Consider the following 25044-nt stretch of genomic DNA (forward strand, 5'->3'; position numbering starts at 1 on the left):
TTGGAGGCAATGCCAGAGTTTTCTCAGGTGTGTACTTGAAGACAGAGCACTAGGGACAGCACATGAAGCACTCACTTTTTTACACATGAACTTAACCTAAAAGAATAAGGAGGATCAGAGAATAAATGTGAATTTATTGAGGTCTGCCATGTACTGGAACAACATAACAAAGTCTTTCATAGGATGCTTTTCTTTTATTATTTTGTTTGCTTGCTTGTACCACGGTCTGACTATGTAAGGCAGAGGTGCCAGCCACTGAATCCAGCTTCACACATTGTATCACCTAAGCGTCACAAAACTCCTGGAACAGGTATTACTATTCTCACTTTACGGGTAACAAAATTGAGGCTGAGAAGCTAAAAATAAATCCCTTACCTTCAAGCTAATTTACAGTCTAGTAAGGCAAAGATATTGTATCTGTCAAACTAGCCAAAGCAATGCAAACAGTACAAAATAACAGCAGCTCAAGCAAGTTCAAGAAAAAAGAAAACCATTTCCTTAGGAGGACTTTATAAATGGTACCACATCTTGACTAGTCTAAGATAATGCTAACAGTTAAAGATAAAGGCACTCCGAGAAGTTACAGATTTTACTCCGGCACCCACCGTCTGTCTCTAGTCTTAGACCAGCTCTCCATCCCCCACCCCATTTAAAGCTTACAAGACAATCTTTACGGTTTTACAAAATTTACTCATGAAAGCCAAGAAGTTGATTAACAAATAACCTTTAGCATGCCATGTCTGCTATTTATTGAGGTGTCAGGGGTCAGGGCACGTACATGAAGTTTTTTCTCTAGATTGACTCATTTAGCATTGCCAGCATTTCATAATAATTCAGATATTTCGGAAACAGACAAAGCTTAAGGAAGAATCACACAACCCTAACAAAGAAATACGTGACTATTAGGCGACCAGCACAAGGATCAGGCTCACATCGCTCTGACTCCAGAGCCGGCTCATAATGACATTGGACAGCTGTCTCAAGCTGTATGGCTCTTTATTCAATCCAAAAGAAAAAAAAAAAGAAAGAAAGAAAGATTAGGTGAAGTCTATTAAGTTCTCAAGTTACAAAAGGATTTGGAGTGTCGATACCATTTGAAAGCTGAAACTGAAAAGGAAAAAGAAAAGAATACCACCCTGGATGCTGGAATGTGAGGCCTTAGAGAGAAACAAGTTAAGCCTTTGCTATAAGATAAGGGGGGGGAGGCCTTTTGTCCTGTGGCAGGATATGAGTCAGGGTATTTACAGCCGGCCATCTGGTCTCTAGCTAAGGGAAGGAGGAAGATATAAGAGAAACAGAAAGCCCCTAGACGACCCCCTCCTTGGTATTTAGGTGAAAGGTCAAGAATTTGCCACTCAGCTCTTAGCCTTATTTGAATTGACCAATGGAATGAATCCCCATAACCATGCATCTCGCTTCTGTATGCGCGCTTTTGCTCTCCTATAAAAACCCCTCACCCCAGCCTGGCAGCGCGCGAGTCTTCAGAGAGACTTTGTCACCCCAGGTACCTGTGTATCCGAATAAACCTCTTGCTGTTTGCATCCGTACGAGTGGTTTCGACTGGTCCGTGGGGCACGGGGTCTCTCCTGAAGGAAGACATCCCTCGGGAGTCTTTCAAAACAAACATGTAACTATCACGTAAGGTAATAAAAGAAAGTCCGCATTTGATCCCCAGCCGTTTGGAAGCATTGTGCTCATACCATACCCATCTCAAGAACCAATATGAAGTTATAAACCACGGCCACTCCCACTTCAGTCCTGTTTGTTGTTTGCTTTTTAATACAAGCCTTTTCATCTGCTCTTTCCTAGTGTTTATTTTTTCTCAGTTGTTCACCCCTCGCTACGAACAGACCCTGAAGACTTAGCCTTCCAGTGATAGATGATGGTGGTGGTAGTGGTGATCATGGCAATGACAAATACCCACAACTATGAGGATAATGACCCAAACAACCCCAAAAGATGGCTCACTTCAGTAAATACCTGTTGCCTTAGCTGTCTTCCAAAGTACAATGAATGTATCTACCATAATCCCCACTGACATTCGGCAGCAACGTCTGTAGAATGAATGCAACAAGGAAGGTCAACAAGAAATAGGAGTATTTCACTCTACCCATGCAAATATTCTGGTCACGATCCAAATTCCTGAGTGGAGCAGACATAAATACCCTCCTTGCGTGGCCACCTCACTTAGCATGTGCAAACATGGTGCCAGGTCTGAAGGTCCTTCTGCTCCTCAGCCTGCATCTCTTGCAGGAGGCGAAGAGCTCCATGGTCCATCTCAACAACAATGGGTACGAGGGAGTGGTCGTTGCAATTAACCCCAGTGTGCCAGAAGATGAAAGACTCATCCAAAGCATAAAGGTAAGAAGGGTTTTATTAGCTGCATATCTGCATGTCAGTAATTCTTTTTCCCCAGGCCGCTTTGACTGTGTTTATCTTGTCTGCAATATTACCTACAGTCAAGATGAGCATCTCCTTAGCTCTATATTTTATTATACATTAAAATCAGTGTCCAAACCCTAAGTAAATCATCAACTAGTTAAGGTAATAGAATTAGAGCAAGTGGAAAAAGAAATGTTCTCATATTTTTCTTAATGATGCTGCTTTTACAAAGTCTGTATAGCAAATGCACTCTTAAACCTCAGCAGCTGCTGTCTTACACATTTCTCCAGCTGCTCCTACAAGCCCAACTTTGGAAAACCTAAAATCCTTACCTGTCATACTTTAAAGAGAACCTTGGACACGTTAGAAGTCAGTGTGTTTCTACTTGTCCTTGTAATAAAAGGTATCAGCAGGAAGCATGTGTACTCTATTCTTAGATCCTCTTGGTATCACCAAGATGTGGTGAAGCACAAGGATTCTAACTCTTATGCAAATGAGAAATTAAGAGATGCAGAGTCATAAAATAAGTGACAAAACTGAAACCAATCAGCCCTTCATATTTCTATTATTACCACCTGGGGAACTTTGTCTTTTATTGCACTTGATGTTGATTAGAAAGGCTCATTGCACTTATTTTCAGCTGTCTCTTCTCTATGCACAGTGTGTTCATTAAAAACAAAGCCAACATCAAGTATAACAATCTGCCAAATTTTAAATTCTCAACGTATGTAACTGAGGCCTTAAAAATATAAGATTCAGATTGAGCAAACTTCATCATCCGGGAAAGACATTCTGTACACAATACATTGATTCCCAGGACACTAGGGACAAGAAAACATACAAGGAGTAAATCCAAGTCACTCAACTTTCCACCGTCTGCTGGAGTACTAACCCAGGCCGGCTTTGACCACTTGCAGGGGTGTCTTTTCTTCTTCATCACCCATGTCTGTACTTACTCCTTGGGTCACCTTGCTTCTTCCACTCTGTCCTCATTGCAGGCTAAGTGCAGAGAAATGTTACCCTCTGCCTCTTGGGCATACGTGGCAGTTTTCTAGAGCAGTAAAGAACCATCTTCAGTTGCTCTCTGCTGGTGGCAATGCATTGGATTCACTGATGTTCCTCATAAAGATGTTCACCACTTGTATCTGCACCAGCTCCACCTGCTAATAACATGACAGAGATCTCACGCTCATTTGTCAAAACTGCACAAAAGAGGGAGTGCAGTATTTGATTGACAGCATTCCCTTTCTCACCTTTTCCCAGAAGAACTTTTATAATCTTATCCAAGCCAACAGAAGCAGCAGTATGAGGAGAAAAACCAGATTCCTAGTTATTATTCATTGGTTCTCCAAGTTGAAGCGAGATTTCAATGATTTCTGAATGTCCAGCTGAGGACGCCCAGAGCAATGCAGATCTGCTGTCCTGGTCAGCTCTGGGAGCCAGGGACATTGGCCATGATCCTCTTTGGCAACTCTTCCCTTCTGCTGTAGGCTACAGATTGCTGACTACTAAATTAAACTCTTAACCCTCCACACCATTTTCCAAGCATCTCCACAGACTTCTAATTACTTCTGTAACTAACCCAAATCTTCACTCCTATCTCCAGCCTACACTGCCAATCTCAGGGGTAGACAGGTAGAAACGTGTGTGAATTTGGGCACAAGAAAAGAAACACAGATTTAAGACACTTTGTAAATTTATTCTGTTTGAGGGAAAGGAGATTTGATTTGCTTCTGGTTTAGGTACATATGTTAATGCTAATTTTGTTGCGTGACATTGTTACCACAAAGCACTTTTCATTTTGTCAGGAAATGGTAACCCAAGCCTCTACTTACCTGTTTGAAGCCAGCAAAAGAAGATTTTATTTCAGGAATGTAAGCATTTTGGTCCCGACGACCTGGAAGTCAAAACCCAAGTACTTAATGCCAAAACGAGAATCATATGACAAAGTAGGTGTTACATCCCCCTCCTACCCTGCTTCCTGTATCTTTTACAGATGAATACTTGTACATTTTGGTAAATGCTAATCATGTTGGGAATAAAACTAGTAATATAGCTTTTATGGGTGTACATGAGATGATCCTTATTTGTAAAAATCTCTTGTTTCAAGCTCTCTAGAAATCTCACTGGATTTGTTCTGCATTTTAGGCAGATGTCATAGTTGCTGACCCTTATCTGAAATATGGAGATGATCCCTACACACTTCAATATGGGCAGTGTGGAGACAGAGGACAGTACATACATTTCACTCCAAACTTCCTACTGACTGACAATTTACGTATCTATGGACCCCGAGGTAGAAATATTTATTTTATACTTCTTATTTCCACTGGGGAAAAGCAAACAACAACTATTAATTTCCAGGACTAACTATAAGAAGAGCAAGCACTAAACGATACTTTCATTTAGAAATATACTGATTATAATCAACCTGCTGTATATACAAATTTGATAATTAAATAAGTCATTTGTTGGTCTCATTCTCCAGCTCAGGTTAGCAGATGAGCAAGGAATTTAAAGTAGATGGAAATCATACTTAAGTTATTTTAACTACAGTTTAACAGATGACAATCTTCTCTCTCAGGCAGAGTCTTTGTCCATGAGTGGGCCCATCTCCAGTGGGGAGTATTTGATGAATATAACACAGACCAGCCCTTCTACATGTCCAGAAAGAACGGAAAGAATGTTCTCGAAGCAACAAGGTATCACAGTGTAACCTAAACTGATTCTCCTCCTCTTGCCTATGGCTTCAGCACTCCGTAATTGGGTAGTTTGAGTACAATTCTAGGGTTCGATGTACTCAAGCCCTGTGTATGAACTGGTAAAATGTTTAATTTAACTTTTAAATTAAAGGGAGCAAACATTTAGGACATTGAAGAAATGTTGAAAACGATAGGAATCGGTGTCTGGAGGAAATATCACCATGAGAGAATGTCAGTTAGATCAGGCACTAGAGAAATGTCTAGTCCTGTCCTCTTTGCGGTGTGCAGTGTGCCGAACTGCCTGGAGTCTTGTACACAGGCTGGGCTGCTCTCAGCACGGCCTCCTACCCCGACTGTCACACCACAAAACTACCTCTTACCTAGACAATGCCTATTCAACTTTTAATTATTTTCCTCTTGATCTTTCTGCTCCTCCCATTTGAGGTTAGGTGCCCTGAAGAGAGTTCCCAGAGAGTACGCATGCGCCTCTCGCAGACTTCGGCTAAACAGCCCTAGCTGCCAAGGAGTTTTGTTTTTTCCCAGTAGAGTTAAAGATCCTTCCGACTGTGGATTTTGTTTTGTTTTGTTTTTGGAGTTCTCTAACAAAGTCAAAACTATCAAAGGATTATCAAATGATGAGTATTTCAAACATTAAACATGAATGCATTTCCTTGTAATCAGTCATAGAAAGATAAACATTGGTGAAAGGAAGGCTCTAAGCCCATATTCCTGAGTTCCCTATACTGGGCTCAGAAACTCTGAGTCTCACCATGAGTAAGCTAAGCTTCGGGGCCAACCCTAGAGTTCCCTCTCTTGAAAGGCATTATAACCTCCATTATCCTTGCAATACAAACAACTCCATGTAACCAGCTAATATCATGAAGTATGAATATGAAGAAATTATACATATAAATAAGTTTTCAGAATCCTTTTCCTATTCTACCCTAACCTCTGACAGGGATTTGACAATTATCTTTACCATGAAACCCAATGGTTTGATGCAGTGTTCTTCCAATTCTTTTATAATTAACTTACTGACTATAAAAATGTGAGCAACAAATTACTATACATTTAAAGCCATGTAGTTTATATTTGGAAATTTAAGATTTTAAATATATTTTGACTTTCTTTCCTCACTAAAACAAAATCTCCTGTAATTCTTAACTAATTTAATCTTTATGATATCCATGTAAGTTTGAAATTACTGTCTTATCCCATGACCACAGAGAAAATAGCTTTATTGATCATATCAGGAAGCCAGTGGATGTTTAAGAATGTGCAGTGAAAACATAGTTTTGACTAAAGTCAAAGGTGTGTACAGGCAGTCATTGCGCCTACTTTTGTCAAAATGAAATGTTTGTGCATGATCAAGCAGCACTGCCACTGAGAAAAAGGAACATTGGTCTTTATTGCTGACTCCCCTAGGTTCAAATTAAAAACAGAATGGGTGGGACTCTTCAAAACTGGGGCTGAGGGTGTAGCTTTGTGGTAGAGGGCTTGCCTAGATGCACAGACCCTGGGTTCAACGGCTAGCCCCACAAAAGTAACCCAATTCTTTTACCGTAGATGTTCCACTGGCATTTCAGGCAGAAACGTGGTCCAGGAATGTCAGGGACGCAGCTGCATAGCAAGGCGATGCCGGCGAGATTCAAAGACAGGACTGTTTGAACCCAAATGTACATTTATCCCAGACAAATCCCAGACTGTCAAGGACTCCATAATGTTCATGCAAAGTCTTGATTCTGTAAGTACTTTCTATTTTCTCAGCAAGGAATCCTTGCAGAGTGTTAAGTGCTGAAGCTATTTGTCAACTGTGGTACTGTGTATTCACAAAGAGGAAGAAGGACTCATTCAACTGATCAGAGGCTGTTTGCTCCAGCCCATGTTCGGGTGCGTCTCGATAGTACCCACCCCTCCTTATTAACCTGCTCATTATCTTCAGAGGTAGCACTGTGCCCACTTAGTGAGTCACATAACTCCTTAGAATCCCTCTCTCATTTCTGTCTATTGAACCATGTCCAGGATCACAGGTTTCATTTTTCTCGCAAGTGGTTATTCATGCCGCTCCCAAATTAACCTGCAACTGAGCTTTCGGTTAACGTCTAGAATTTCCGCTATCTTCTCACTGACGCTCACAAATCATCATAAAAGGCTAACACTTTGAAAATATACATGGCCCTTTCTCTGTAGAGCAGATATAAGAACAGATCTAAGAACAAAGGTTCACAAACATGATGGTTTAAACACAGAGATCGACGGGTTTCAACAGATGTGTTCGTCAATGGATGTTGACACAGAAACCCGGTCTGTCGTTTTCAAGATGTCACTAAAAGAGGAGTGCTAAGTCTGATATTTAGTTCCCTCACTTTAAAAATGGAATTGAAATATGTTTCCCATTGCTGTTGTTATGTTTATAAAGTCTAATATAAACAAGTCTAAGTTCAATGCTTGATTCAAGGTGGGTACAAAGCAAGCTTTAGATTTTTAATTTTAAAACACATAATATATTTTGAAAATATCTAGTCAGCTCTTTCCTCAGATAAGCCCAATCTTTTGTAATTTTAAATTTTTACTTGACACATAGTAAATCTATGGGATACAGTGTGACATTTCAATGGACGGACATAATGCCTAAAGATGAAATAGTACTAATTAACATAGTCGTTACCTTAAAGATTTAGGCTGGGTTTTGTGGTAAGAACATTCAAAATTCATTCTTCAAGCTGTTTTTAAGCGAAAATTATTAACTAAAGTTCCATATCGTGCTATTAAACAGTAGAATTTATTACAGTAATCTAGCTATAGTTTTATACCACTAGCCAGCCTCTGCACTTGGATTCCCAGTTGCAAATAACCAACATTCTACTTTCCTGCTAAACACAACATTTCAGATTCGGTGTATATTACTGAGATCACACAGCATTTTCTCCTTGGGCCTCATTTATTTCACTTAGCACAATGTTCTCTAAACTCATTTATACAGAGACAAATAACAGTGCTTCTATGCGCGAATAATATTCCTTCATGTCTGTGTGTGTCTGTGAGTGTGTACACCACATTCATGATCCATGTATCTACTGAGGAACACAGGTTGAGTCTATATTTTAACCACTGGGACTAACGTGCATGTGTAGTTAGCATGACTGTTGGTTATCTCTGAAACACATTGGTCTCCTTTTTTTTTTTTGTATGTACATCTCGCACCCTCTCCAGCATTCTCTTTTTGTCTTTTATTATTTCAGCCATCTGGCTAGAGTGAGGCTGTATCTCACTGTGTATTTCATTTGCACTTACCTGATGGTTTCTGACCATGCCCACCTTTTCATATACCTACCAGCCACTGCATGTATTTCTTGAAAAATTCCCATTTGGATCATCTGATGGTTTTTAATCGTGTTATTTCTGGGCAATTTTTGCCATTGAATTCTTTGAGTTTCTTAAAAATTCATATATATTTTTTGTAGACTGTTTGCATTTTCTGCCTTGGTGAAGGTTGTCTGTTTACTGGCGGCTATTTTCTCTGCTGCACTATCCAGTCCTAACTCATATAAACATAATGATATTTGCATAGTAAAAGTTTATGCAAATATAAGAATATCTTAGATAAGAAAGTACTTAAAAATACAAATTAAAGTTACATCTCTAAATTACAAGACCAGCTTAATTAAAACAAGCAATTCCTTATATACTATCTTACTAACAACAAATACTACCTCACTGATAGAATTAAAAATTGCTGTGGAACCTAGGCAATAATGAAAGTTCAGGTCAATTTATAGACTTGAAGTTCTCTTCTGACCTTTGTAAATTAGCCCAGGTTTTAAGTGGATCTCCCTTCAGGAAATATCCGACACAGGATTAAAGACAGTTCACTTTACCTGGCAGAGTCTAGATCAGCAAAGAATTCAGCACCAAAGCAGACAAGAAATCCCCTGACACACGGGGATGATCAGAACACACTGCCTGTTCCAAGTCCTGCATTGCCAAGGCATGTATCTCTGAGGCCATAACTCCTGCTGCCTATGGGGACACGAGCAATAAGGAAGACACCTCTGCACCTGAGCAAGTATGTAGGGATGCTGATTCCACAAGATGCTACTCAGGAAAAAAAAAATACTTTATTTTAACCAGATTTCTTACCCAGCACCGGACTAGTTTCTAACTATCATGCTGCAGATTAAACATATCACATACTAAACCCAGAATATGAGCTCAGACTCAGAACATACATGACACAAAATAGTGAATGTTCTCTCCAGTGCGTTCCTTTCCTTAACATCCTTCTCTCTGTTTCAAACTCAGTGCTGTGTTAGGAGCTGACAATAAGTAAATAATTAAAAATAAATTTTTCTGATGAAGTAATGGAAGGAGAACAGTTGGAGTACTGAGAAACAATTTAAAACAAGGCAGGAAGAGACATAGATATATGAAGCAGTGTTACTGTAAAGGTCAGAATGTGGCTTCTGAATGGATGAGTTTTTAGCTGGGATTTGAAAATGAGTATGAATTTGGCAAAGTTGTCAGAGGAAGAGAAGTCTATGCAGGGAGACCGACTGACAAAAAGTAGGACCAGGCAGAGTTGGTCCGTGAAACTGTACAAGTTGCAAACTGTCTGAACATTTTCAATGTAGTCATTGAAGATTCTAATGCTCATTAGGAAAATTTTAGGGAGATGGGAACCTGCAATAGAATTTCTTTTTCCTCATTTTTGCAAAATTACCATTAGGGTGAATGGGATTTCAGGTGAAGGTTTTTGGCATAGTCTAGAGACAGAAGGAATTCTACAGAAGCAAGGAATGCTTGCCGAGCAGGAGGCGGGGAAATGGGGCGGAGCCTACAAACGGGCACTTAACAAAGCTAAGGTTTTTCTCAGCTTTAGACGAATGAAGAGACCGCTGCTCAGTTCTCTCAGGAATGGATACGATGCGGAGGCGAGGATGGGATGAGAGATGAGGCTGAGTGAGGCAGGGACGCGGGCTGGGACGCCACAGTCATAGGCAGATGAGGGACTTGATTCAGACAAAGGTCGGTCGGTCGTGGCAGGGGGAGAGGGGCCAGAAAGAGAGAGGTTGACAGACAGCGCACACCCGGAAGTGATGCGAAGCACTGCTTTGTTCGCATGCACATTTCCCCCCATCCAATGCAACCCCATTTGGGAGATTTTAATCTGAGCCATGCCAGAAACAAACACTCTCACAATGTAAATGTGCACTTAGACGTTTAAACTAACACACACACACACATATATATGCCCATAAGTCCGTATATGAGCTTAAATCTGCGGGTGTGGTGTTTGGGAACAAAAGTAATGAAATGACTATTAAAAGCAGTTTCTGCGACCTTACTTGTAGGCTGTTTCCTTTCTGGACACAGTGCTTGTTTATGAGGATGCTCTTCCTTCTTCCTCCAGGTTTTCAAAACCTAGAGGACTTTCGGGGTTTATAGTAATAAAAACTTCCACTGGCAGAATTATTAAGTGTGATTCATCTCTCAGAGAAATGTCTACATCTCTTACACTTTTATTATCTCTCAAGGGTACTGTTTATATCAGCACTAATAATAACAAGCTAGATCGCTAGTGCCTGTCCTCAAGTTTCTGGGCTAACCATGGAGATGTGGGGCATAGACAATAAAAATAGCCATCTCTCCTATTCCGCTTTTAGGAGGCAGAAGTTACCAGGAGCCATAATACTCTTCCCTTAAATTTCATTCAGGATGGGAGATCCCCAAAAGTTTAGGTGAGAAAACAAGGAATTCACTTAATCACATGAGCAGCCGCCATTCTTCACTGACAACCTAGCTTTGAAATCTCCAAAAAGTGTTAGCTGCACAGAGTGATGGCATCGCTCACTTCCACTCCAAGCACGTAAGACGGGTGCCCAAACAATCGATTACAAAGTGATTCTCCTCAGGAGACAATTCCTGTTCAGGATGCATGGCAGCTAACTTCATATCTGGAAAAGAAGGTGATCCTTACACGTGTTTACAATATCCTCTTTAAATTAATGTCTTTTCCCCAGGTGGTTGAATTTTGCACAGAAAAAACCCACAATACGGAAGCTCCAAACCTACAAAATAAAATGTGCAACCGCAGAAGCACGTGGGACGTAATCAAGGAATCTGCTGATTTCCAGAATGCCTCTCCCATGGAAGGAGTAGAAGCACCGCCTCCACCTACATTTTCATTGCTGAAGTCCAAACAGCGAGTAGTCTGCTTGGTGCTGGACAAATCTGGAAGCATGAGCTTAGTAAGATTTTTGCTGACTTTCTCAAATTAAATATAAGTTAAATATAAAGAAATGTAATTTAATTTTAGTTTAGTTCTAATAAACTAACACGCATGTGTTTATGCCAACGAAACAGTGAGAGAAAAATGATGATTAGAGGGAGGTTACAAGATTATGGAGAATTTTATCTCATAAATTTTAGCTCTAACTAAAAAAAATTAATTGCACGCACGCACGCACGCACGCAAACACACATACACACACATACACGAAGTCAAGTGAAATGGTGTCTGCCTAATCTTAGCTACTCAGGAGGTTGCAACAGGAAGATCACTGTGTCTATTAGTTTTAAGCCAACCTGGGCAACCTAGCAAGATCTCATCTCAGAAAAGAGTAAGCAAAGGGAAAAAGATGGAAATTATCCGTGATTACACCATCAAACATATCCCTTCATTCTTTTCTTATTCTTAATGTTTACCTTTTACTTCAAAAAATGCAATTATATTTTGTATGTTTTACAACCTGATCTTTTATATAACATGCATTTAAAACTCCCCATGTAAAACTGATTCTATGAAAGATTTGAATAATATGTCGTATTTACTGAAGCAGCAAGCACAGGGCCTGCATGGGTCCACACAAGGTCCTCTGCACATAACACATAGCTGTTAGCTTAGTGCTTCTATGGGACTCCCGACAATGAGAATGACTGAGCCTCTCTTGAACCCGCTCTTGGGACTCTTTTCCTCCTGTGGGGTTGCCACGTCCAACTTTGATAGCTTAGTTTTTCTGCATCCTGTTATATTTTATCTTGTCATGTTCGGTTGTTATCTCTTAGAAGCCTGTACTTTTCTAATGAGAGACAGAAAGGGAGCAGATCCAGAGGAGAGAGGAGGTGGGGAGGAACTGGGAGGAATAGAGGAGGAAAAACTATAATCAGGATATATCTTATGTGAAAATAATCTATTTTCAATAAAAGGAAAATGGCAAAAAAGAAAAAGAAATACATCATATTTAATGATTATGTCATATATATAAAAAGCGTAATTTAATCAAGTCCCTATAGTTGGACATCTTTGATGCTTTGCTACTTGGTATTTATTAAAACATACATTTAAAAAAATATTTTATTCAGATAATTATTTAATAGATTGTTAGATAAAAATGTAAGAGTTCTATAAATAACTAGTGGTTTTAAGGTTTATTTATTTTAATTCACGTGTATATGTGTGAGCCACTGTGTATATGTGTATATGTGTTTATGTATATGTGTGAGCCACCGTGTATATGTGTATATGTGTTTATGTATATGTGTGAGCCACCGTGTATATGTGTATATGTGTTTATGTGTATGTGAGCCACTGTGTATATGTGTATATGTGTTTATGTGTATGTGTGAGCCACCGTGTATATGTGTATATGTGTTTATGTGTATGTGAGCCACTGTGTATATGTGTATATGTGTGTGAGCCACTGTGTATATGGACTTATGTGTATATGTGTGTGAGCCACTGTGTATATGGGTTTATGTGTATATGTGTATGTGAGCCACTGTGTATATGTGTATGTGTGTGAGCCACTATATATATGTGTGTATTTGTGTTTATGTGTATATGTGCGTGAGCCACTATGTATATGTGTATATGTGTATGTGAGCCACTGTGTATATGTGTATATGTGTGTGAGCCACTATATATGTGTGTATTTGTGTTTATGTGTATATGTGCGTGAGCCACTGTGTATATGGGTTTATGTGTGTATGTGTGTGAGCCACTGTGTATATGGGTTTATGTGTATATGTGTATGTGAGCCACTGTGTATATGGGTTTATGTGTATATGTGTATGTGAGCCACTGTGTATATGTGTATATGTGTGTGAGCCACTATATATATGTATTTGTGTTTATGTGTATATGTGCGTGAGCCACTGTGTATATGTGTATATGTGTATATGTGTATGTGAACCACTGTGTATATGTGTGTGAGCCACTGTGTATGTGTTTATGTGTATATGTGTATGCGTGAGCCACCGTGTATATGTGTATATGGACTTATGTGTATATGTGTGTGAGTCACTGTGTATATGTGTTTATGTGTATATGTGTGTGAGCCACTGTGTCTCATGCCTGCAGAGGTCAAAAGAGGATCTGATCCTCCGGAAGCGGAAGCACAGACCGTGTGAGCCACATCTGGGCTCTGGGAGCAGAACCCAGATCCTCTGCAAAAACAGAAAGGACTCTTTTCTGTTGAGTTTTTATTTCTTTATCTTTTTGTTTTTACATCTCAACCAAAGTTTCTCCTCCACCCTCGCCTCCCCTCTCCCAACCCATTCTTTTTCCTCTGTTTCTCTTCAGATACTGGTGGGAAGTCTTAACCGCTAACTGTCAAAACTCCAAACCGATTTTTTTTCCTTAGGTTTTATTTATATTTTTTAATGAAATGAAGAAGCTAAACTTTAAAATACACCAATGAATTATTATCAAGATCCTTGGTGACTTTTGTGTGTCACCAATCTGACAAGGTGTTGAGAGACTCCAGAGTTGCTCACGTATCTTTCTCTTCTTACAGGGAAACAACGGCACTCGTCTCATCCGAATGAACCAAGCAGCAGAGTTGTATTTAATTCAAATTGTTGAAAAGGGATCCTTGGTTGGCATGGTCACATTTGATAGCACTGCTACAATCCAAAATAATCTAATAAGAATGATCAATGAGAGCTCCTATCTAGAGATCAGCGCAAACCTACCTCGAGAAGCTAGTGGTGGAACTTCAATTTGCAACGGGCTCAGAAAAGGATTTGAGGTTAAAAAAGAAAATTAATTACTATCACTTGCCACTGACTATTTTTAACTTTCAGCAAGGGTTGTGAGTTCCTGGGCTACTTATTTAATAACTTTCTAACCTGATCAAAACAGTCATCTGTGAGATGAAAGCGGCACCCTTTCCCGCTCTCTGTGCCAACTCTGTGCCCCGCGGGAAGACTGGGTAAACCAAGACTGCAGCTTGAAACGATAATACAAAGGTTATCTTCCGCTCACTCTGAAGCGGAAGCCTAACGACTCCCCCAGCACTAAACCACAGCTTTTTCTTGCTTTTCACTTATTCAGAAATCATTTTCCTGTGATTAGTAATGTGGCTTTTCCCGTTCAGGCAATTACCTCCAGTAACCAGACGACTTCCGGTTCTGAGATCGTATTACTGACTGATGGGGAAGATAGTCAGATAAGGTCCTGCTTTGAGGAAGTCAAACACAGTGGTGCCATCATCCACACCATCGCTCTGGGGCCTGATGCTGCCCAAGAACTGGAGTCTCTGTCAAGCATGACCGGTACACTTCAGAATAGAGTTTGGACTGGCAATCGTCTGTAGTCTGTTCTGCCACACATGTTCTTTCCTATACACTGAAAACTGCTCAAAAAATTCCATTTCAAAATTAATCTTTGCTTCTTCCCACATGGGTTCTTTTCTCCTCCCTTCCACTCTTCCATATGCGGACTTCTCACGTTCTCCATTATCGGCTGCTGTCGTTCTTTCTTCCCCTGATTCCAACCAATACCGCTGATCAGAACCTTATTTTCTATGGTTTCTCAACCGCATCCAAGACTATTTCTCTGTTTAAAAACACATTCAAGCCCACAGCAAATGTTTGGACATCCCAATTCTAAGGAAGAGCAAACGGAAACCTAGAGGCTAGAAATGATTTGCCTAAGAGTCCTGGCTGGGTACCCATTTCAGAACTCATCCCATCGTGGAGTAGTTCAGTCAGGTCCTAACGAACTCTAAGCCTTGTGTGGGCTACTTCAGTAATCTTCCTGGTGGGTTTGCTGATATTTATTAGTTCTACAAGTATGTAATGAATATTATATTTTAAGCAATCATTTCTCCTGTGCAACTTATTCTTTCTTAGCTTCTTACATGCAAGTAACCTCCTTCTTCCTTAATGTCTCCATTATCTATTTTTATCTATCCATCTTTACTTCATTCTAAACAGTCAATATTTAATTATCATTGATGTGGTTTTGATCCAACTAAAAAACGAATCATTAACTTCTAAGAACTGGCTTAAATTTCATTTCTGAGATCTTATATTTTATTTGGACTTTGCTAAGATAGCATACACTTCCTTCTGGTGACTGATGAATAATTAGAAAAATGTTTTAACACTTTAAATTTCCCTCTGTCCTTATCACACTTCTTTTGAGCAAGGTTTTTGTAATTTTAGAATTCTGCCTGGGACACTACAACGCTGAGGATCTTGAAAAGTAATCTTTTGTGGAGTATAGCTAAGTATCTTAAATAGATTGTTAAATAGATCAATGACCGCACAAAGTAAATGGGGTCTTCCCATTTAAAATTCCCCTTTAGGAGGTCTTCGCTATTTTGCCAATGAAGACATAAACGGCCTTATCGATGCTTTCAGTGGGATTTCATCTAGGAGTGGCAACATCGCCCAGCAGGCTCTGCAGGTCAGCAAAACCCTTTGTCTTCTTACTGTTGCAGTGAACTTCCATCATCCTCATTATTAACTATTCTCTAGCACCTCTTCCTTAAAAGCAGTCCCATTGTATGGAGAAAGCACTTCCCTACTGAAGTTGGTTTTCCGTGGCTTGCACGTGCCTCATCTCCTACAGTTCTTTATTCCTTACAAGATTATTTCTACTCTTTATAATTTAATAATTTAATTTATTCCTTAACTATTATTTGACTGAAAAATATTTAATTATTTTAACTGAAATACTTTTTAAAACTTAAAATTACACTGACCTAACTAAATTTTAGAATTCCATAGTAGCAACATTTGAGGTTTTAGCATGCCTGTTTTTTTATTTCTCCAACAGTTGGAGAGCAAAGCCTTGACTATTGCAGGGAAGGGACGGATAGACGGCACAGTACTGGTGGACAGCACCGTGGGCAACGACACCTTCTTTGTTGTCACCTGGACAGCACAAAAGCCAGACATTATTCTTCATGATCCAAAAGGAAAAAAATACACAACCTCAGACTTCCGAGAAGATAAGCTAAATATATACTCTGCTCGGCTTCGAATACCAGGCATCGCAGAGGTGAGCCTGTTCTTTGGTTTTCATCAATTATCAATTTATGTTAGAAAAAAAAGTCCCCTTCTATATTCTCAATACTAAAACAGTACCAGATAATTCATCTTAAAAATAAGCTTAATAGAACACATAAGGATTCATTCTCATGTTTTTTGTTTAAAAGTCATTGTTTAGGCTGTGGCAGTACCCAAGCAGTGCACTAACATAGCTTGCTCCATTCCCATCAAAAAAGTAACAATTATTCCTCTTTTTACATTTCTCGGCAATTATATATCCTAAGCACAGAGTAAGAAAATACTATCAAAGCTCTTAAAATATTTTTTTTCAGACAGGTACGTGGACTTACGGCCTCTCAAATAATAATGTCATATCTCAGTCGCTAACGGTGACAGTGACCACTCGAGCAAGAAGTCCTACCACGCTCCCAGTCATCACAACTGCTCACATGAGTCAAGACACAGCGCGGTACCCTAGCCCGATGATTGTTTACGCCCGAGTCAGCCAAGGGTTCTTGCCTGTCCTGGGAGCCAATGTCACGGCTGTTATAGAAGCCGAGGATGGACATCAAGTCACACTGGAGCTCTGGGACAATGGGGCAGGTAATGGAACTGGCATCGACCCTGAACTTAAAATTCTCTCGCTACACTCGCTCTCAATGCTTCCTCTGTATGCTTAAGAACTGTATTTCAAAGTGCGCGAAGTCTACTTGTAATGTGTTAAACCTTTGCACGGCTGTAAGTACCCATGGCCGTCTTTAAAGTTCCTGAGCGGTTTTAACTTTACCCATGGAAGGAACTTGAGCCCAATTTTTCTCCATCTCCATTGTCAGCGTCTTAATGCATTTTGTTTTCTTTATATTTTCTTCTTTGGATAAGTTACTTATATGAAATAAGAACAGCTATTATTAAACAAATGGGCACCATAAAAGGACTGAATCCTACTGTAAATGACTCCAAAACCACGGGATTATCATGTAACCAAGACAGGCTTGGAGACAAAATGGTCTGACCCTAGGACTCATGGACCTGAAACTGTGCTCCCTTATCTGTGACGTCACCGCCATCACCTGTGCTCACAGTCACAACTATCATTTTTCTTACTAGGTGACTAATTCTTACATTTCAATGCCAAGGTGCTGATACACTCAAAAACGATGGTATCTACTCAAGATATTTCACAGAGTACCATGGGAATGGGAGATACAGTCTAAAAGTCAAGGCCCAGGCAAGAAAACACATCACTAAACTACATTTAAAACAACCGAACAAGTCTCTATATATACCCGGCTACATTGAAAATGGTAAGTAACACTCAAACAGAAATATGTGTGGTTTAGGTCTAATGAACACAATAAGCATCAGAAACATAACAGACTACAGAAAGGTCAAGGATATAATTCCTTGTAATCAGTCATCTGAATGCTTCAAAATCAAATTCAGGTCCGTGGCCCTGTAGACTGTATTTCTGCAAATTGTTAACACCCACCTTGTCGTTCCGTTTACGTTTCTACACTTCACCCAGCATCTTCTATGATGCGGGCTCAGTGCTAGAGGCTAAAGCTGCAACTATGGATAAAACACAGTTCGCGTCCTCAAAAGATTTACAGATAAGTATTAGACAGAGATTGGTTAAAATACAGTTTAGCTAGAATTGTAATGTTCCCTCGTCCAATTCAAAGTGATGTTAAAACACGCTTTTATTTCCCTACACACTGTCACTTCTCAGTGTCGGCTGTCAATCACCATTAGCACCGAGTCGTGCAAGATCAACCTACAAGAACAGACATGAAAACATATAAAGTCATTTTTGTTGTTGTTGTTGTTGTTGTTGCCGGGGTGTAGGTCAAATTACCCTGAATCCACCCAGACCTGAGGTTCCAGAAGCCACAGACGCTCCAGTGGAAGACTTCAGCAGAGTAGCCTCCGGAGAGTCGTTTACCGTGTCTGGAGCGCCTCCTGATGGCAACCACGCTAATGTGTTCCCACCCAGTAAAGTCACAGATCTGGAGGCGAAGTTTGAAGGAGATCACATCCACCTTACTTGGACGGCCCCTGGCAAGGTCCTCGACAAAGGAAAAGGTGAGCTAGGTGTTGAGTTTTCAAATGTTCTAAACTAAAATCACTGTCTTCTGAGCCCCCAAGGTTCAAATGAAGACTGAGAAGCCATTGACAATGGCACTGGGTCTTGTTCAGTCTGCATGGACTGGCTTTTTGGGATCCTGGCCTGTTTGGATGCTCACCTTCCTGGACCTGGAGGGAGAGGGGAGACACTTGGATTTCCCACAGGGCAGGAAACCCTGACTGCTCTTGGGAATGGTGAGGGAGGAGGAGAGGGAGTGGGGGGAGCGGGAGGGTATTGGGAGGAGGGGAGGAAGTGGAAAGAGTGTTTTCGGATACTTGAATAAACAAGTCTAACGGAAAAAAAAATAAAATTAAATAACAATTTCAAAAAAAAAAAAAGAAAAGAAAATCACTGTCTTTCACTTGCTTAAACTTCCCCAAAGTTCTGGTAACATTTATGGAGTGGCTTCAACAGCCCATTGCTCACCTACTTTCAGATGTAAAATCTCAAACCCCAAAAGATACAAGTTGACCCAAATTATTGTATCTAAACAATTTAAATTTTCAACCCAGGATTTTTTTTTGGATTTTTTTCATCAAATTGTCTCTCTCAATTTGAACTATTTTTAAATTAAATGAGAAGATTAAGTAACACCATTCTGTTGGGTTCTATTATTGTAAACAAAGACAATTTTCTAAAAAGTTCTGGTTTTACTCAATTTTATTCAATTACTGTTCAGTTTCAAATACTATTGGGCTCTCTGGAGCAAAGTCTACTCTTAGAAATCAATTAAGTACAAAATATACGTAGGTAAACAAACAACTCCAGACAGATAGAGACAGATGATAGATAGATAGATAGACAGACAGACAGATAGATAGATAGATAGATAGATAGATAGATATGTTAGAGATAGATAGACAGTCAGACAGACAGATAGATAGAGATGTTAGAGATAGATAGACAGACAGACAGATAGATAGAGATGTTAGAGATAGATAGCCAGATAGATAGATGTTAGAGATAAACTAATTTTAGTGATAGATAGATGATAGATAGATAGATAGATAGATAGATAGATAGATAGATAGATAGATAGATATGTTAGAGATAGACAGACAGTCAGACAGACAGAGATGTTAGAGATAGATAGACAGATAGATAGATGTTAGAGATAAACTGTAATTTTAGTCGTAGATAGATAGATAGAAGCAGATAGGTGGACAGACAGACAGATAGATAGATCAAAATTCTTAAGATATTTTATGTCAATTTCTCTATTGGATTTCTAAACTCAGTGTGGAATTCAGTGCTCAAGCAGGCTCCTCCTGCCCTTCCCAGCAGCTGTGTTACACTCACCGTTAATTATCTCCTGAAGTGTTCCAAACACCTTTCACTCATTATCATTTACAAATCTCACTTCAGAATACCAGCAACTAAAAACTTTCGTTGAATTAACCAAATGACTAAGTCCTGTTTTACATTTTTAAAACCGGAGAGGAGAAAGATGGCAGTAGTAAACTTAAGGTGTCGGCCGAGGTCGGACCGGGTCCCGAGCACACGTGTCCTTAGCGCTCACGGCTTCTGCGCCCTTTGATGCACCCTCAGCTGCTCTCCGCTTGTCTTTCACTGGGTGCCCCACCCCCATCCCATTACCCCTTCTTTCAACGTAATAAAAACTCACAAGAGATGCTCACGGTCTTCACTGCACAGGAGCATTGTGTGTCCCTTGTCCCAATTTAAAACTGAGTTCAGCTCTTTCTACGTCTCTCTGAAAAGAAACCTGGGCTCATGGTGGAGAGCTGGTATTAATGATAATTAAGTTTTTCTCCGATTTTATGACTGGACATTTTTAAAATAACTGTTCCTATCCTTGTCTCTAAAGTCTGTGAGACGGGATACCCAGACACACTGTTCCTGGGCTCTCCATCATTAAAGCTCGGCGGGCACGGCTGGTAACTCCTACGCAGGCGCAGTGCAGTGCAGAGAGCCGTCCTCCTGACTCTAATGAACACGTTTCTCTCTTTTCCAGCCTATAGATACATCATCAGAATGAGTCAGCATTCTCAGGATCTCCAAGAACATTTTAACAATGCTACTTTAGTGAATACTGCTAGTCTGATGCCTAAAGAGGCTGGCTCAAAGGAAGATTTTGAATTCAAACCAGAAACTTTGAAAATAGAAAATGGTACCAAGTTCTACGTTGCGATTCAGGCCAGTAATGAAGCCGATCTCACCTCGGAGGTCTCCAACATCGCACAGGCTGTCAAGTTCATTCCTCCACAGGTACCTGACTTGGGTACCAAAATGCCCATACCCAGTTTGACAATTTTTGTATTTGTTGCAACTTTATTCATATTTTAAACTAGAAATTGTAATAGAACTAAAATTCAATCCTATTTAGAACTAATTTGCTAACCTCATTATCTACTATACAACTCTTTGTAACAGGAAAGTGAGTGTTCAATGTTGTAAATCTTGTATTTGAGTCAATTAAAATCAATTAAGTTGCTATATATAAATCAGAGTATTTCCTTAATCTAACTTTGAAGATGATGAGTTAAATTGAATAACTCATTAAAATGAAAAAGTTATTACACTACATATAATATGTCATTTTATAGAAATAAACACACAAAGAAACAATATAAAGCTCAGAAAGAGAAAAATTATGTCTGTTTACAGTCTAAACCTGAAAAAAAAAACAAGAAAGAAACAAACATGGACTAATTTCCATAGAGCACTGGAAAACTAACTCAATATACACGAAAAATGTAGTATTCTGTAGGCAGTGCACACATATGGGTGAATACAAAACAGAAAAGTCTTCCAAATTGAAAGGTAAATTTTAAAACGAAACTTTAAAAATGAAAGAAATATCTAGATAGCCTTGGGGATTTTAAAGACCTTTTACAAAAAGGCTGACTAGATATGGTGGTGTGTGGCGGTGAGCTCAGCAATTAGGTGTCAAGGAAGGAGGATGGGAAGTGAGTGTAAACTACATAGCCCAGTATGCAAGATCCTGTCTCCAAAAAGAAAACTTTTAAATCTGCTCAGGCATGATTATATGTTCTCTGTGGTTTTTTTAAATAGGAAGCAAAAGAAAAGCAGGCAAAATACATACGTAGGCAAATTATTTCATTGTATTAATCTCTTTTCTGTCACCCAACGGCCCACTTGAGAATGGATAACGTATAAAGGGACTTGGTTCTGGAGACCTGAAGTCTAAGATTGGCAGGCAGCCTCTGGCAAGGACCCCATGATGAAGCTTCAGCTCTTGATGCAGATTAAGGACGAGTACAAGCCTGTGGGAGAAGCGGAAGATAAGAAACACACTTTGTGATAGCCTGCCTTCGCAGGAGCCAATCTGGCAAGAACGGCTCCAGGCAAAGCTTCCTAATCACAGCACAATCACTTCTCAGCATCATTGTAAGATGGGTTTTATAGAAAACAAGCCATATTCAAACCATACCAAAAGCCTAGTGGCAGCTGAGCATTGCCTAATATTTTAAAAGGCAGACTTTATCTCAGAGTCAAAACCTATCAAAGCAGTCCACATTCTCCTGACTCTTTGGCTGAGAGCTACTGTTTAAAAGGAAACAAAAGGAACTACTCTCGAATGTTTCTCAAGGTTCATCTTCTCCGGGTGCCCTTTGGAAACATCTCCTGTGTCATATAGCATTTTCAGATCGACTGAAGGCTTGGAAATAATGACCCCAAGCCTTTAATGCCAGCTCCCCTGGAGGCTGAGGCAAGCAGATCTCTGCTGAGTTCCAGGACAGTCAGGACTACTTAGTGAGACCCTGTTATGAAGAAGTAAATTAAACTGAAGTTGAATGGCCTGTGATGAAACCCAAGGTTGCCATCTGCAGCTGTTACCAACAACATGGTCCCTTCCTGGGGCTTCAATTACCCCATCTACAACTGTTACCTATGACACATCCCCTCCCTCGGGCTTCAGTTACCCTGTCTGCAGCTGTCACCTACAACATCTTCCCTCCCTCAGCTTCAGTTACCCTGTCTACAGCCGTCACCTACAACATCTTCCCTCCCTCAGCTTCAGTTACCCCGTCTGCAGCTGTCACCTACAACATCTTCCCTCTCTTGGGCTTCAGTTTCCACCCCAAAGGCTGCTTCCTGGTTCTCTTCCACTTGAGCAGCTGTCCTCTGACTCTGGGTTCCCTGGTGCTGTGTCATAACTCTCTACAGAGCTTCTCTCGCACTGTTGTGTATTTTACATATTGTTTTCTTTCAGTTGAACCCATGAAGCCGGTCTTCAGGTCCTGTCCAAGCAATGTCCACACTGACTCCATTCTGTACGTGAGGAGCACTGGGAAGGGGCACAGAACACAGAGAAGCAAACTCATCTTCTGTGTGGGTCAAAAGCACCACGATTTACGAGAGTTTGGGGGACACATTCTTTTCATTCCCTCATTCATTCATTTAACTATTCGTTCTTTTTTATGTTGCCTTTGGCTTTTTTTTTAAAACATGGTCTCACTACATACATAAGCCAGCAGTGTAGGCCACCAAATGCTTCACATTTTAACTTTTGTAACACTGCTTTTAGGAAGAAACCGTTGTCCTCATTTTACAGCTTAAAAATAATGAGAATGCGAGAGGTTAAAGTTGTGGGCTCGGGAGGGGGTTTCCTTGCTGGTAATGGAGTGTATGAGCCGCTCAGGTGATATGTTATGTTTGAACAAACTGGCCCAAGATAAACAGGCGGGGTGCAGTACAGTGACTCAAGACAGGAAGAACAGCTGCTCCTAATGAAGATGATGTGGGAAGATCCTACAGATGAGGCTTTACCAAGCCTGGGCTGGCAAGCGTGGGGCACTCCCAACCGCTGAAGATAGGCGCATGCAGAAAAGCTGCGGGTCTGCTGCCATCGCAGGGTTTTCCTATATTCTCAGGAAGGCTCGGGGACTTTCCATTCCCTGCGCAAACCCTGAAGACTCTATTTACAGATCTACAAAATAAAGCCATGAGAACAAATTTTAATTAGCAATCGTTTTGTGCCAACATTCACACTCACAACACCATATGATAGTTAATAATAATGTATAATACTTATTGATGTTGTTTAAAGTGTCAAAATCCTGCCTGAAGGATTTTCCCTAGGTTGTTTCCTTTAGTGCTTCCAATATTTCATACCAATTCTTACAAGAGAAAATAAGTGTCTCAACTCCAGACAGAGAATAGAGTTCCCTTTCTCTGTGTTTTTAAATTTTTTTTATTACTTTTAATTATGTTTGTGTTTGTGGGTGTGTGTATGCAAATGAGTTTGGGTGCCCAGGGAGGCCAGAGGCATTGGATTCCCTGGAGCTAGGGTTAAAAATGGACGGGTTTGTCTGACGTGTATTTGGGAACTGAACCCAGGACCTCTGGAAGAACAGTATGTGCTCTTAATTGCTGAGCCATCTCTCCAGTCCATTTTCTCTGTGCTTTTGTTCTTCATGGGTTCTCAAGACACTGGATGAGGGAAGGCAATTTTCACTCAGTTCTACTGGTCCAAATGTTAACCTCTTCCAGAGGCAGCTTCACATACAACCCCAGGAACAGCATTCCAACAGTTACCTGGGCATCCCGGAGCCCAGGTTAAACATCACCTAAAATTAGCTGTTACCGAAGGAGGCTTCCAATACACAAACAAAAACAGGCAGGTTCACAAAGAACCAAAGAGGCACCCCAAAAATATTGTTTAGAAGGTTTTCACTGAAATAAGACTTTAAGTTCTCAATGAGAGGATTTGATTCTGGACTGGAAATTACATGACTCATTTCCACTTGACTCTTCGGAAGACAGACTGCTGGGCACAGCGGTGCTCTTCAGTGGTCCAGCACTCGGGGATGGAGGGGGGGGGGGGATCAGGAATTCAAAGACATCCTGAGCTACATAGCAAGTTGGAGGTCAACCTGGTCTACATGAAAGATTGTCTCAAAAAAAAAAAAGGAAGTATACAGCTGATTTGTTGTTGTCTCTACTCTTGAACCCTCGGTGTTACCAGCGAGGGAAGCACATTTCAAAGCAAGCATCCAGGAGGGAATACAGAGGTCATTTAATAAAGTCACTAACACAGAGATCTCACTTCCAGGATGTTGTGACAACATGGGCTTTAAGTTTGCTGTCCACTTTTGAGTTCAGCTCCAACTGAAGGATGACATTGGAAGGTTTCTTCCAGCAACTTGACCAGAATCAAGAGTTAAGTTATTATAAAAGACTTAGACAGCTGAGACTTTAATGCAACCCTGCCTAAGAAAGTCCGTTATTTGGCCCAATATTTAAACAAAACAGAAAGTCTGGTTTCCCTCATGTGGAACCATCATAGCGATCTGCAGTCCCTTGAACCTTTGTTTAAATGGAAGCCAGCAAACAAGCAAAACTACTCAGAAGGATTTTCAAGATTAATTCCTCTGATCTAACTTCTGAAAAGCAGGGTATGTCACATATGTGTTAAATATGTAGACTCTATGGTTGAATCGCCCCCGAAATACCAAATTTCCCCACCTCTGAGACTCACTCGGAGCAAATGAGCTTCTTCGGGCTTCCAGTTCTAAAGAATGCTCTCTCCCCAAGGCTTTCTGATTCCCTCCATCCTGAAAGTTTCCCAAT

At 40.2% G+C, this 25044-nt stretch overlaps 1 protein-coding gene across 1 annotated transcript; it reads left to right on the forward strand.

Moving 5' to 3' along the window:
- Window positions 1-2202: 2202 nt before the first annotated feature.
- On the forward strand, window positions 2203-20924 carry LOC125412868 (calcium-activated chloride channel regulator 3A-1-like). Its single transcript, XM_087897480.1, has 14 exons — window positions 2203-2361; window positions 4191-4331; window positions 4531-4678; window positions 4967-5084; window positions 6651-6828; window positions 11105-11332; window positions 13880-14113; window positions 14462-14639; window positions 15677-15777; window positions 16150-16374; window positions 16697-16967; window positions 17501-17668; window positions 18210-18446; window positions 20462-20924. Exons 1-14 carry the CDS (start codon window positions 2203-2205, stop codon window positions 20791-20793), a joined length of 2718 nt encoding a protein of 905 aa, XP_087753606.1. The 3' UTR covers window positions 20794-20924.
- Window positions 20925-25044: the final 4120 nt, after the last annotated feature.

This window comes from Myodes glareolus, chromosome 17 (genome assembly GCF_982192425.1).
Source record: "Myodes glareolus chromosome 17, mMyoGla1.1, whole genome shotgun sequence".
Classification (NCBI taxonomy): domain Eukaryota; kingdom Metazoa; phylum Chordata; class Mammalia; order Rodentia; family Cricetidae; genus Myodes; species Myodes glareolus.